The sequence below is a fragment of the Saccostrea echinata genome, unplaced genomic scaffold (assembly GCF_033153115.1).
Source record: "Saccostrea echinata isolate AGI-Se365-2 ecotype Australia unplaced genomic scaffold, CSIRO_AGI_Sech_v1 ptg000086l, whole genome shotgun sequence".
Classification (NCBI taxonomy): Eukaryota; Metazoa; Mollusca; class Bivalvia; order Ostreida; family Ostreidae; genus Saccostrea; species Saccostrea echinata.
Window position 1 is genome coordinate 2696704 of NW_026889835.1, and position 12996 is coordinate 2709699.

Sequence of the window (12996 nt, forward strand, 5' to 3'; positions counted from 1 at the left end):
GAAATCAAGATCAAACTGGATATATACTGATTGCTCAATATCTTGAGAACCCTTTGCTTGACAGACATCAGACTTTGTACACTGGTTCCCCCTAATGAGCAGATGTTTGGGTGTGGTCACAAGGTCAAACACGACTATGAAGACATTGTCAGCTCAGCATCTTCAGATCGGTTTGATTTGATCAATTTCAACAGATTTAGTACACAGGTATCCCTTAAAAAATAAAAATGCCTAAGGATATTGAAGTCTGATCTCTATCAGACTTGGAATTGTATTGCCCCTGATAACCAATTTTTTTTCACTATCATTACAGACACTCAAAATTTATGGTTGTTCCCTTTTCAGCTCACCTGAGCCGAAGGCTCAAGTAAGCTTTTCTGATCGAAATTTGTCCGTTGTCTGTCGTCCGTGTAAACTTTTCACATTTTCATCTTCTTCTCAAGAACCACTGGGCCAATTTCAACCAAACTTGCCACAAAGTATCCTTGGGTAGAGGAGATTCAAATTTGTTCAAATGAAGGGCCCAGCCTTCTTCCAAGGGGAGATAATTATGAATTCGTGAAGAATTAATGGCATCCTTTAAAAATCTTCTTCTCAAGAACCACTGTGCTTGAAAATATGAAACTTATGTGGAATCATTGTGAGGTAGTGTAGATTTCAGTTTATTCAAATCATGACCCCCGGGGGTAGGGTGGGGCCACAATGGGCGATCAAAGTTTTACAAAGGAATACATAAGAAAAAATCTTCAAAAATTTTCTTCTTCAGAACAACAAAGCCATGATTGGTCATATTTATATGCAAGCACTCTCAGGTGGTGTAGATTCAAGTTTGTTAAAAACATGACCCCCGGGGTGATCAAAGTTTTATATACAGTAGGAATACATAGGAAAAAATCTTCTTCCCAAAACAGCAAAGCCATGATTAGTCATATTTAATAAATGGAAGCAGCCACAGGTAGTGTAGATTCAAGTTTGTTCAAATCATGACCCCTGGGGGTAGGGTGGGGTCACAATGGGGGGATCAAAGTTTTACAAAGGAGTACATAGGAAAAATCAGCAACAGCCATTTTGTGTCATATTAATTCAAGAGCATTCCCCCTGAACCACATTTATATTTAAACTTTTCAAGACTGAACTGATTTCTGCTTTTTCCTAGCCGAAGTGCTCAGGTGAGCGATCTGGCCCCTGGGCCTCTTGTTAAGATTGCCACAAGGGGGCATATATTTCTCAAACATTTCTTCTTAATTGTAAATTCTTCTAAAGAAAATATGGAAAAACTATAAGAATAAACAGGCAAGTTTTCATTCCAATTACTCCTCTTTATCAAATAAACCTTGGAGCATAGACAATGACACAACCTGTATACAGTAAGTTATTTTTTTTTTATTTTTTTCTTTATTTCTGATTTTTTTGTTATTGACATCATTTACTTCTTGGACCTGAAGTAGTCATTGAGAACATCCAGGGCTTGGGACTCCTTTCCATAATCCTGTAAAACATATTTCAATTTAGATTATAAACATTGACATCAATCAACCTCTGTTTATTTTCAGAAGTAGCAACAACCACTTTTCATCAAACCAGAGTTCTCAAGAGTGATCTCACCTTGACTACAACACAGCTGCACCCAACCACTTTTCTGGCTTTTCCCTCTTTGTCAATTTTACAGAGACCAGCCCATTCTCCAAGCTTTTTGTTATCATCAACCTGTTTTAAAATCAGTGCATTTAATCTTCATTACATTTCTACTCCTGATAATTCTGCAACTTAGGATACAACAGCGATACTATAGTGAATTGAACTGAAGATCTCCTTCATATCAGTTACAACCATATACATCCCCATGAAAAGTAAGAAGAGGGAGCATGGTGATATCATCATATGAACAAAGTTGTCAACTCCAATTAGTTATTGTCCACCTACTACCGGTTACCTAACAAAGCCTTATCTAATCAGGATATGTGAATTTTTTGTATAGAAATTGTGGGAAGATGCAAAACAATGAATGAATGTTAAATTGTAGTGCTATCTGCCCATGCCAAATAATCAAAGATAATTCTATATATGCACAAGGTCTTCATGTGGAATTATTAAAGTCCTCCCAAGAAAGTAGTCAAAATATAAGTGCATCCAATATTGTACATGTTAATTTTTCATGTTCACGAAGTAATGGGTAAATTTGCTCCTAACACTCACAAAAAAAAAATAAATAAAAAATTCACAATTTATAAGATACAGTCATATTTCTCCTCTCACCTCTTTGTATTGCAATTCAAATGTAAGATAACAAAACCCCTGATCAATGCTTTCAACTTACTAGACAAAAATTAGTTGGTAGTATATCTGAAGATTTATTGTGCATAAAACTTTAGTTCTGATAAGAAATAACATTCCTTCTTGATATTTCTTCTTTAAATCAAATATAAAGGTAAGTTAACAAGAGCTGTATTCCATTCAGCTCTACATAGTATATATTCAAGCTACAAACTATACCGCAACAAATATATGGACATTCAGCAAATTGAAAATTCAAAATCATATCAGTTACAACCATATACATCCCCACAAGAAGTAAGAAGAGGGAGCATGGTGATATCATATGAATGAAGTTGTCAACTCTAATTATTTGCACTTCTCTCTACCAATTATTACCCAAATTAAATGTTAGCAAAATTGCCAGAGCCTTGATAACAATTTTGCAAATAAAGGTTTAAAGCTGAGCAGAGAAACTGCAGGTGACAGTGTCAAACCAATTAAAAATTTATATATATATAAAAATGTCAGAGCTCCAGATAATTTTCACCCCAAAGGGTATTTATTCCCCGATTTTCAAATCAATGCAGATTTTGATTTTCAGCAAAATGATTTAAGAGTATTTTGTTGATACACGTATATTATTGTTTTGACATCGATTTTGATTTTGAGCTTGTTATCGAAATATAAGTGTTTTAGAAGAGGAAAGGAAAAAAAACTACAAAGGACAGTTCCTGCATTTATCTAAATAAAATTTGAAAATATCAACAAGACTTTTTTGGTAAAACTGAGAAACATTCTTTTTGTCTTGAACATATTCTACTGAATAAATCAAAACGATTGGAAAGAAGTCCTTACGACTTACTAGTTCCTCTCCTTAAATATAACTATATGTCATGCTATTAAATAGTACACAGAAATATAAATTTAAAAAAAAAAACATTTTGACAAGGAAGATCACACAGTTGGTAAAGTTACCATAGGCACATAAAACTTTTCCTCCATTTAAGATGATATCGAAACGAGAGTAAACCGAGAAAAAAAAAAATCTTCATTAATATGGCAAGTTGAGAGAAATTAGAAATTGGCAATGAACCCATCCTAAAAAAAAACGTTATGTACAAACTGTGTGTCATCATCTTACTAAACTGTGAACTCTAGAGAATCTAAGAGAACTCTTGATCGGTAAATTCAAATACATGTAATGCGTAATGTCTCTCTACAGCAATTTATTTATTTAATTGGTCTTGAAATTAAACAGAGCTTGTTTTTTGATATGGTTTTAATATGGTCCTCACTGCTTTTTTTTTTTTTTTTTTTTTTTTTATACACATCATGTCCTCTTTGATCATTGCAGTATAAACTTTTTTCTCCACCTAAGACTTTTTTCTTCAACTATCATTTGTTTTCTTGGTAACATTGTTTTCTATTACTTACATATTACAATTGTAACAATATCATCTTACATAGACGACACAAGCTTTTGTGTGCTTAAAAGTACATGTAACTGTGCCTAGTCCTTCTATTTAAAGAAATCTTTTTTAATCTATATCTTTGATTCTTTCTCCCGAAATGGAAATTGTCATTCCATTACTAGAATATTCCTGGTTATTAAAATGCTTTTAAATCATCATTTCGTTTTGAGAAAAATTAAACACCGAGTTTACCTCAATTCATATCATTAGCTAAGATGTACTTGTATTATTAAACCCGTCTTACGCAGTACTTTCGTGGTGTAATGCTAACCTACGATTGCTAATAAGTAAGTGTATGCCCAGTTTTAATTTTCAATTCGCATGTTTGTGTGTCAAAAATCAGAACGTTTCACAAGATACCTTCAACAGGTTAATTCCATGCTCAGCACAGAGAGCTTCTACCAACTTTACATACATAGGTTCATCACAGTTGTTGGCAAGAATGCACAAATGGGCTTGGCGTCTGCAATAAAAAAGTCAATTTGATAATTTTTTCCCCCAAGACTTGATCATTTTCACTTTCAGGGTATGCTCCGTTTGATTTTCTGATAACTGATATTTGTACAGACTACAGTCTTCAATTCTCGCCTTCATTGATTCTGTTCATTCAAAATTAAAATCATGTATTAACGACGATGGACCTAATTCATTTCTGCAATAGATTTTTTATTTAAATTTTAATACGAGATAAAGTGACTTTGGTGAGTTAAAATCAATTAAAAAATCATATGGACATCTATGTATATTTTTTATAAGGAGCGTTTCAAAAGTTGGTGATGGAAATTGATAATTACTATAGGAAGTGATGAGAAATTGCCAGTGTACATGTAGGGTATAAGAGTGATCATTCAAAAAAAATTCTGCAATAGAATTTTTATTCATATTAAAGGACAATGTTAACAAGATAATTTACCAGCAAATTATGCCAAAAAATAAATGGGTCTTCAGCTTAGATTTTTCAGGGGGACATGTCAAACTAAGGTGTAGGGCACATTTTGGGGGAAATTTTCAATGGAAACACCTTGGCCAAATAAATCATTTATTTATAAAATTAACAAATGAATATAAATCGAAATATTTACAATATTTTTGAATTGAGATGAAACGTCTGAATATCTTTAAAAGAATTAAAAATGTATATTTTTTATCTTTTGCCATACATAATTAATTTGATTCAAGGCATATGCACGGTTTTCTGCGCAGTGGCGTGAAATTTCGAATTAGGTCTGTCGTCCTTAATATTTAAGACTTCAGAGAGAGAGAGAGAGAGAGTTTCTTGCTCTCATTCCAATTTTAACAAATATTTTCGGTTGTTTCAAACAACTTATTATACTTGTCAAGAGCCTTTGCACATTCATGAAGTCCTTTGGCAAGACCATCGTGGATCATAGCTGTCTTGAGCACTTCCTGGACAGCTGTAAATACATCCATTGACCCTCCTGACACAGTGGGAACATCATCTCTGAAAAAGATTTCAAAACTACTTATCCCTCTCCAAACACTATGAATAGTAAACTTATTGGTAAAGGCAACGTGCATTTTTTGTTGAAAGCAACAATATTTTAAGTATTAAAAATGAAGCTCCTTGGTTCTGCTTATTTTACTTTCAGAAAGATCAACAATAAAGAACTTGTTTTAATACAGATTATATATTATTTAGTAAAAAGCAGGCTACGTACCCTTCCGCATCCGACATCTTGGAAAACGGACGTCCTTCTGTAAATCAAATGATAAAAACACATTTAACAATGATAAATCTTTTTTATTAAATATTTTCAAGTAATCAAAGTCCATTATTTTTGTCGATGAAGTGCGATTTTTGGCCATCGTTTACACTTACAATGATGTTCCAAAAATATACAACGTGAAAAGGAAGTCGCAAGCTATTTCCGGTCAGACTAAAAGGCCGTGTGAAAAGTACCGAATGATTTCCTTGAAATAAAACGTTTATTTTATTTGTCTTGTAAAATATTTTATTAAAATAATTTTTGACTAATGGAAATTTGAAAAAATTTTTTTTTTGAAAAGGCGACGAAGAGACAAGACGTTATCGTGCAGTCCTTTTATATTCGTATCACACTTCGTATCAAGGTGTATAAAAAAAAAACAAAAACAAAACAACAACTATGGCTATGGTTTTTATGCTTTAAATTTAATAAAAAATAGAAACTTCTCAATAACTAAGACAAATTCAATGCCTCAAAAGTCTCCTCATCATATATGAAAATCTTTTCTATTGACTGGAGACCTGCATATTGGCGTAGACTTAACTTTTCGGCAATTAGCTCAATTCTCAAAACGGAAGTTCTAGAATTTGAGATGTAAACATGAGAAAGAAAGGCATTAAATAGGTATGTACCACTGATAATTTTATATATAGATTTATATATTTCGTGTATTGTAAGTATAAAGTATCGATATACATCGTATTAAGTTTTCCTAAGTTTTTTATTGTCAATAATTCAAACACAAGGTTCAGGTAATCAATGTAATGATTCTATGTTCATTTTGGCCTTTCACAGGGATTGGGCATCGTTATGGAAAACTTTATTATTTATAAATTTTTGCATTGAATAATTTTGTTATGAATACTTTTAACATTTGTCTGGTCTGTGATGATTTATTTACAAGAACTTGTAGTGATAATTATTTTTTTGTATTTATACATATTACACATGATTCAGAAACAATCATCCGAACAGGTTGATATCCTAAGTATGTCAGGGTAATAAAAATGTAGGTATTATAGCTGTCATTCATACTGAAGGTATGAAAATATTTGAAACAGATTACATTAACATCTTTTAGTGGATTAGTTACAGAGTAAGTGAATTTTACATTCATTTGGGTCACATCGAATGGATTGACATTTCATATGAACATATTGTTGAAGTTCATGTTGAAGGACTTCAGTATAACCATTAAAAAAAACACAACTCATTATCAGCTCAGTACTTAAAAGTAAGTGATAATTGAATGTAAGTGATTTCAATTTATTAACTGATGTCTTGCTTCAAAGAAAATGAGAAACTGAGACTGGGAATTTACTTTTACTTCAAAATGAGCATGAAAATATCACTTTTGATATAAGTGGAGTAGGCTGTATTATGACCCTGAAGAGTTCACAGAGTTTAAATTGTCATAATCAGATTCTGAAGGCCTTGGAAATGTTGAATTCTCAATGACAGAAGTTCTTTGTATTGGAGGAACATCAGGTCATGCTTGGCACAAAGGTTGCTTGTGACCAGAGATCTGACATAACAAATTTGCAACTCTGCCATTAATGTGTTTACTGTAAATCACTTTTTATTCACGAGAACTTTATTTCGCGTAATTACGCGAGACTGCCTGCTCGCGAAACTTTCATTCTCACGTATATTTCTATTACTAAAGACAATATAGAACAATATCCAAAGTTCGTGAAAATTATATCTCGCTTATAAATACCAAATGGCCATCTCGCGAAAATAAGGTTTCGTGAAAATTTAATGATCTACAGTATTTACTAAAATATGTGATGATCCCAGCAATTACAACTTATTAATGGTTTATTTCAATTAAATTAATATTAATTGTATCATATATATAAGTATATGATTTTTAAAGTTTTAAAATTCCATATTGATTATTTATATATTAAAAGCAAACTAAATAAATTAAAGTGCTCAATGATTGGAAGTAGGCGAAATCGCTGAGATATGGCCTACCTAACAAATGGTCACACCTTGGTATTTTTGATTTCTCTTTAAAGCTTTTAAGTGATTTAAATGGTGCAAGATTTGAAAAAAGTAAGTTTTTTTGCATGATTGCAGAATTCTCTTTTAAGCTACCGTAAAAGCAGAAATATTGGTCGGGGATTAAATTTCGTTTATTTTGTTGTTAATAAATTATAATTATCAACAAAATTAAATCCCACCCGAAAATTTTATATGACTATAAATTGAATAGAGGTACTTTCAAAACAACAAAATTTAATGCCCATGAAACCTTTTTAAAGGACAAATCTGCGAACTTTTATCCCCACGAAAATATGTGCTTCTACAGGTTATTAAAATATGTTCTTTCTTAAGTTGTCCCACAATGCCCCATTAGGACAGTTCTAGTTTGCAAAATGAATGTTATGCATTTGCTGCTCTGATCTGAATGATCTGAAACAGATACACAGACTGGTATATACTACATGTGACATATATACGTTTAGGTTTGAGGTTTATATGTATATATGTATATGTATATATGTTTAGGTTTGTGTTTTATATATCAGTTGACATTCATCAATATGCTCTTGATTCCGTAAATTATGTGCTACAAGCCCCACCTACTTCTGTCTCTCTCTCTGTCCCACCCAGCACATGATTTCTTTAAACATGCTAATTGATGAATCTGTAGCAGAAATCAAGTATATTTTTACTATTTGTAGTTTTATCTTGGACAAAGTAAGAATGTTGATATTTTTGAATCAATTCTGTTACATTGCATTATGCAGTGTAATGGTTCCTATTTCAAAACCTCCCAGAGTACATATGCTTATAATCGATCACCTTTTGACTTGTCTAGTGAGAGTCTAGTTTTAAGGTTAGTCTTTTAAGAACTCTCTTTAAGGTTTTATCTACTGTGGAAGATTGTCTTAATTCAGTAAAAGTGTCACACATCATTTGTTTTGTGCTTGACTCAGATAATATAAATGGAAAACAAAAATATTGTTTATGACCTATACTGAGTTACAGAACTGCCTGATTTTCCCACGTTTATAACTTTATATACATTTAAATGCTGATTATGCAATATTAAGAAGAGATAAATAAATATTCAAACTTTACCTTAGAAGTAAATTTGTCTTCTTGTGTAGAACAAGTTGATAGTGTCAGGAATTGATTCAATTCAAAATAATGGAACTTTTTTCTCAGGTAGGTGCCAGGTTACTGGGTTTTTTTTCTGTTGGTATAATGAAGAGTCACACGCTGCATTTCATATCTGGAATTTTGCATTGCATTTCCAACATTTTTTTTTCATTTCCGACATTTTTTTTTCGTTTCTAACATTTATATTTTTTTTACATTTCTCGATTTTTTGGAGGATACCTTTCTGACAATTTAATGTCAAATAATATAGGTGGAATTAGAATTTTAACAGGATATACATGTGAATATTACTTTTATTTTAAACCACATTTTCCGAAGAAGAACATTACAATACACTGTATCTATATGCAGCATCAAGTCGAGTTAAAAGTAAACGTGATGAGTGAAAGTTCACAACACTTACATGTGCTCCTTGGTATTAAATCTTCAATTGTTTCTTTAAAAGCTAAGCAAAACTTATTATTTGGATATCAATGATTTATTCTAAATGTACATGTACTATATGATAAATGTTGGAGATGAAAACTTTAAAATGTTGGAAATGAAAACTACAAAATGTCGGAAATAAAAAGTTCAATATTATAAAAGAATCCGGAAATGAAATACGAATTGAAATACAAGATACAGATTTTCAAATCACAGAAGATTTGAAAATTAATCTGGATGGGCATAATGGGGGTGGGGTGGATGTTTAAATATTGAGAAATTTTAACTTCGGCCTGTAGAATCACATGTATGGACTATAATAACATTCAGAAAAAGGGAGGGGGTACATCATAAGACAGTTACAATGGTTAGTATACTATTTGAAGTGACTTCAGTTTCATTTCTCTTTAGTTTCAACAATTTAGACCTAAACATGCCTTTTGTGGAGAGAAAAAACAGGACCATAAAATAAATGACCTCCACTTTGTACAAATTATGGTCTGATAATTCACTATGAGTTATGGCTCTTAGATTTATAAAAATGTATGTGCTGATCATTGACAGCTCCAGTTTCTATAAACAATGATGTGTGGTTTACGTTAACATAGTCTAATCATGATTTTGTGATATGATGAAATAGATTTAAAAATGATAGTCAATCAAATTTAGGAAGGTTTACAAGAGCTATAGAGCTATGACCAAGAGCACTCTTTGTACAGAAATTGTGTTTATTAAAATTAAAAATTTGTAGTTATAATGACTATCTCAAAAACTACTCTGTTTTCAATTTGAAAAAAAAATTAGTTAAGCATATTTTTAAATAAGATTGTTCTATAGATTTTGTGTAAGATTATAGATGACACATTTCATAAGTTCTATGGTCGATACAATGACCTTGTCAGCAAATACAAATTATCATTAGGTCAAAGTCAAATGCTGACTTTTTCATACTAATTGTTAGGCCATTATTTACACACTGAATTGTTGACAGATTTTTTCCATTATAATTACCTGATCATGACAAGGAGCACACAGTGTGTGTGACAGGTCAGCAGGGGTTGCTCACTCCTCCATGGCACCTGATCCCACCTCTGATGTTTTGGAGGTCCGTGTTTGCTCTGATCCAAAATTAGTTAATGGACTTTTGAGCTTGAATACTGTTCGTTATCTCCATACATTTCATTTACATCTTGGTAGAGATGAATATACATGTAGTTTGCTGATGACTGTATTTCATAATTTGCATGGTCATTCTTAAAACATATCAGCCTTTGTATTAAAATTGTTACATGTAAAATATATGATTAAATCTAATATAAAAGTAAAACTGTACTGAGTGTATGCAAAAAAATGTCTTGTTCTTGTTTTGATAAACAATGAGGGCTGCTTCCTCCATATTCTAATTTTGCTTACATTACTTGGGCAGTGTTTTTGTTTCCTATATATTTATTTAACTCTCACAGATTGGATACCTGACTCCCCCAGCCTTCTTCTGACATGCAGAGTCACCTGGTCCTGGACTGGAAAGAAGATAATATCAAGGTAAGTGCTACATATAATCAAATATCATATCATCTGTTGCAATCTGTCTTCAGCCTTATTTTCTGGATCATTCTTAAATCTGAACATTTAAATGAAATGTTGCAATGTTTTGAAAATTTGATTCTCGCAAGATGTTTCATACACTGGGGGTACAATACAAAGTCTCTTAATTAAGTTATCTGCAAAATTCAAAGGCATACAGCACCATACCATCAGATTTAAAGGCATTTGCCCTTTGACATTAAAATACACCTTGAATACACAGATGCATGTATGTTCACATTTAAAATAATAGAATACACAATAAGAATTGTCTTTGAAGTCTAGATGAACATGTTTCATTACATATCAGTAGACAAGAACTGTGTGTCACTGCTCAGAAGACATAAAGTAGGAATTGTTCAGTAATACTGCACTTTTACCTCAATGACAAGCTGACATTGGAAGAGGTGATACCAAGTGTGATCTCTCTGAAAAAAAAGGAAAAAATTTAAAACACTACAAATAATCTGGGGTATCGCTTCCCTTTGCATGATCAGAATAGGGAATAAACATGTTACATGACCTTCTTAGTGGGTTTGAGTTACTGTAATAAAGACACAAAGATTAAGTTTTTCCACACACTGAAAGTGGAAATTACTGGCATAGCAAAGACAGGTTTTTATAAAGCTTACATCATTCCAAGTGAAAACTTTATTAGTCACTATTGTATATAAAATGAAACCAAATTGATGATGGTGGATTAAACATGTGGCTAAAGCCATAAAAGAAACAGATAAATCAGAGAAACTAACAAGGAAATGGCAATTGAACACAGAAGAAGGAAGAGAAGAATCAATGTCTCGTCAATATCACAGTAAGAAGAAATGAAGGAGTGATGAAATTCATCTCCTGTGGGGGAACAGTCTTTGTCAGGTAAGTGATGTAAGGGATGTGGAATTTATCTAAATGATAAAATGTATTTTTATTTGACTGTTTTCAAATTTCTTGGAAAATAATTCAATTTTCATGATTTAAAAAAAAAAAAATGACAGGATACATTACCCATTATATATGAGAATTTGGATGCTTTATTGGAGGTATATTGTACATTAACCTGCCAAATTATAGTGAGAATTCCATGTGTGTCCCAAACTTTCATTCATCATAATTTTTTTTATTTCTAGTTGAAAATAATGAGTTTTAGAATAAAAAAAAAATGAAATGAGATTTTGAAAAAACCTGCACCTTACAAGCCAATCTTAGAACTTTTTCTCTCAATAATTTGAGAAAATTGTATATATTATATATATGAGCTTGTTGCTATTTTTTCTTTGCAAGTCAAACATAATTGATAGATATAAATATAAAAAAAGAATAAGTATGAGAGAATAAGCTAAGTACATAAAACATTAATGGAGATGAAACATACTTAGCAATTCAAAATTGGGTGGTTGAGTCTTACGATGTCTGGTAAAGTAGATTACAATTGTCAGAAAAACATTCTTTTTATGGTCTTTCTCTCTGCTGGCTAGTTGACATTAAATCATAGTTGCAGAATCGTTTATTTGGTGTGATATCATTCCACAGAACAATATAACTGGGATGGATAACAGTCTGGTCACATCAATATTTCATGGAAAATATGATTCATCCAAAGGGCAACAAGTTGTTATCTTCATGTATTGTGACATTTGGCATTTTTAACACTTAAAGAAAAGATACAATATTTGTATATCCATCAGCAGAATTTTTCTTATACTGCTTTTTGTTTGAAATTGTGTGTTGTATTTTGAAATTATGACAAAGTTAGGATATAGACCAGTTAGAGAGGTGCACAGTAGTAAAGGGTAGTGAACAGATGAAACTTTTTAAAAGTTGTTACATGATGCTTACCAGAATTAAACCTCACAAAAGGCATCTTTAATTTTTCCTCTGTGATTTTAATAAAAATTTCTTGAGGAAACAAAATTTTCAAAGGACATTCATCGTCAACAGTATATCTGTTTGATGGGAAGTGTGGCATATTGTCATAATGAAAAACCACATGATGTGAAAAAAGAAAAAAAATTATTATATGATTGAATAACTCCTAGCTCTCTGATTGGCTGAGATTCATCATTGTTGAAATCATACAAAATTGTGTTCACCTGCAAGAGACCTTCCAGGTGAAAATAACATTTATTTTTTCTACATTAGTTTAACTTCCAGATTGATACAATTAGTTATGAAAAGTTATTTCACCTGACCTGTCCTCCCACAGGCATGGATCCAGAATTTTTTTCCACCCCAGTCAAAAAAATTTCCAACCCAGAAATTCAAAAGGGGGGGGGGGTCCGGACCCCCTTCTCGTCTAGATCCGGGCAGGCCCCAGGTGAACAAAATATTTATTTTTTCTACATTGGACCAAAAATAGATTGAGAACTTCTAAATTGATACAATGGTTATGAAAAGTTCAA

General features: G+C 31.8%; 2 protein-coding genes across 2 annotated transcripts in view; one reads left to right on the plus strand and one right to left on the minus strand.

The window, feature by feature from the left end:
• Positions 1 to 1363: 1363 nt before the first annotated feature.
• On the minus strand, positions 1364 to 5633 carry LOC133176951 (small ribosomal subunit protein eS12-like). The gene is made up of 6 exons (XM_061312013.1): positions 5569 to 5633; positions 5408 to 5444; positions 5062 to 5190; positions 4089 to 4191; positions 1606 to 1707; positions 1364 to 1489 (listed from the first exon to the last, which is right to left on the minus strand). Exons 2-6 carry the CDS (start codon positions 5422 to 5424, stop codon positions 1427 to 1429), a joined length of 414 nt encoding a protein of 137 aa, XP_061167997.1. The 5' UTR covers positions 5425 to 5444; positions 5569 to 5633; the 3' UTR covers positions 1364 to 1426.
• Positions 5634 to 6005: 372 nt separating this feature from the next.
• LOC133177158 (heparan sulfate glucosamine 3-O-sulfotransferase 5-like) overlaps positions 6006 to 12996 on the plus strand; it is a 30477-nt gene continuing 23486 nt past the window's right edge. The window contains exons 1-2 of the mRNA XM_061312255.1: positions 6006 to 6079; positions 10480 to 10558. Coding sequence (XP_061168239.1) covers positions 10514 to 10558 — 45 coding nt within the window. The 5' untranslated portion in view covers positions 6006 to 6079; positions 10480 to 10513. The remainder of the gene's footprint in view (positions 6080 to 10479; positions 10559 to 12996) is intronic.

Excerpts from the sequence above, each read along its gene's own strand:
- LOC133176951 (XM_061312013.1), bottom strand. Across the intron at positions 1,708-4,088 it reads ATGGAATTAACCTGTTGAAG|GTTGATGATAACAAAAAGCT; the intron begins GTATCTTGTGAA and ends ATTTTAAAACAG. Across the intron at positions 1,490-1,605 it reads GCAGCTGTGTTGTAGTCAAG|GATTATGGAAAGGAGTCCCA; the intron begins GTGAGATCACTC and ends TATGTTTTACAG.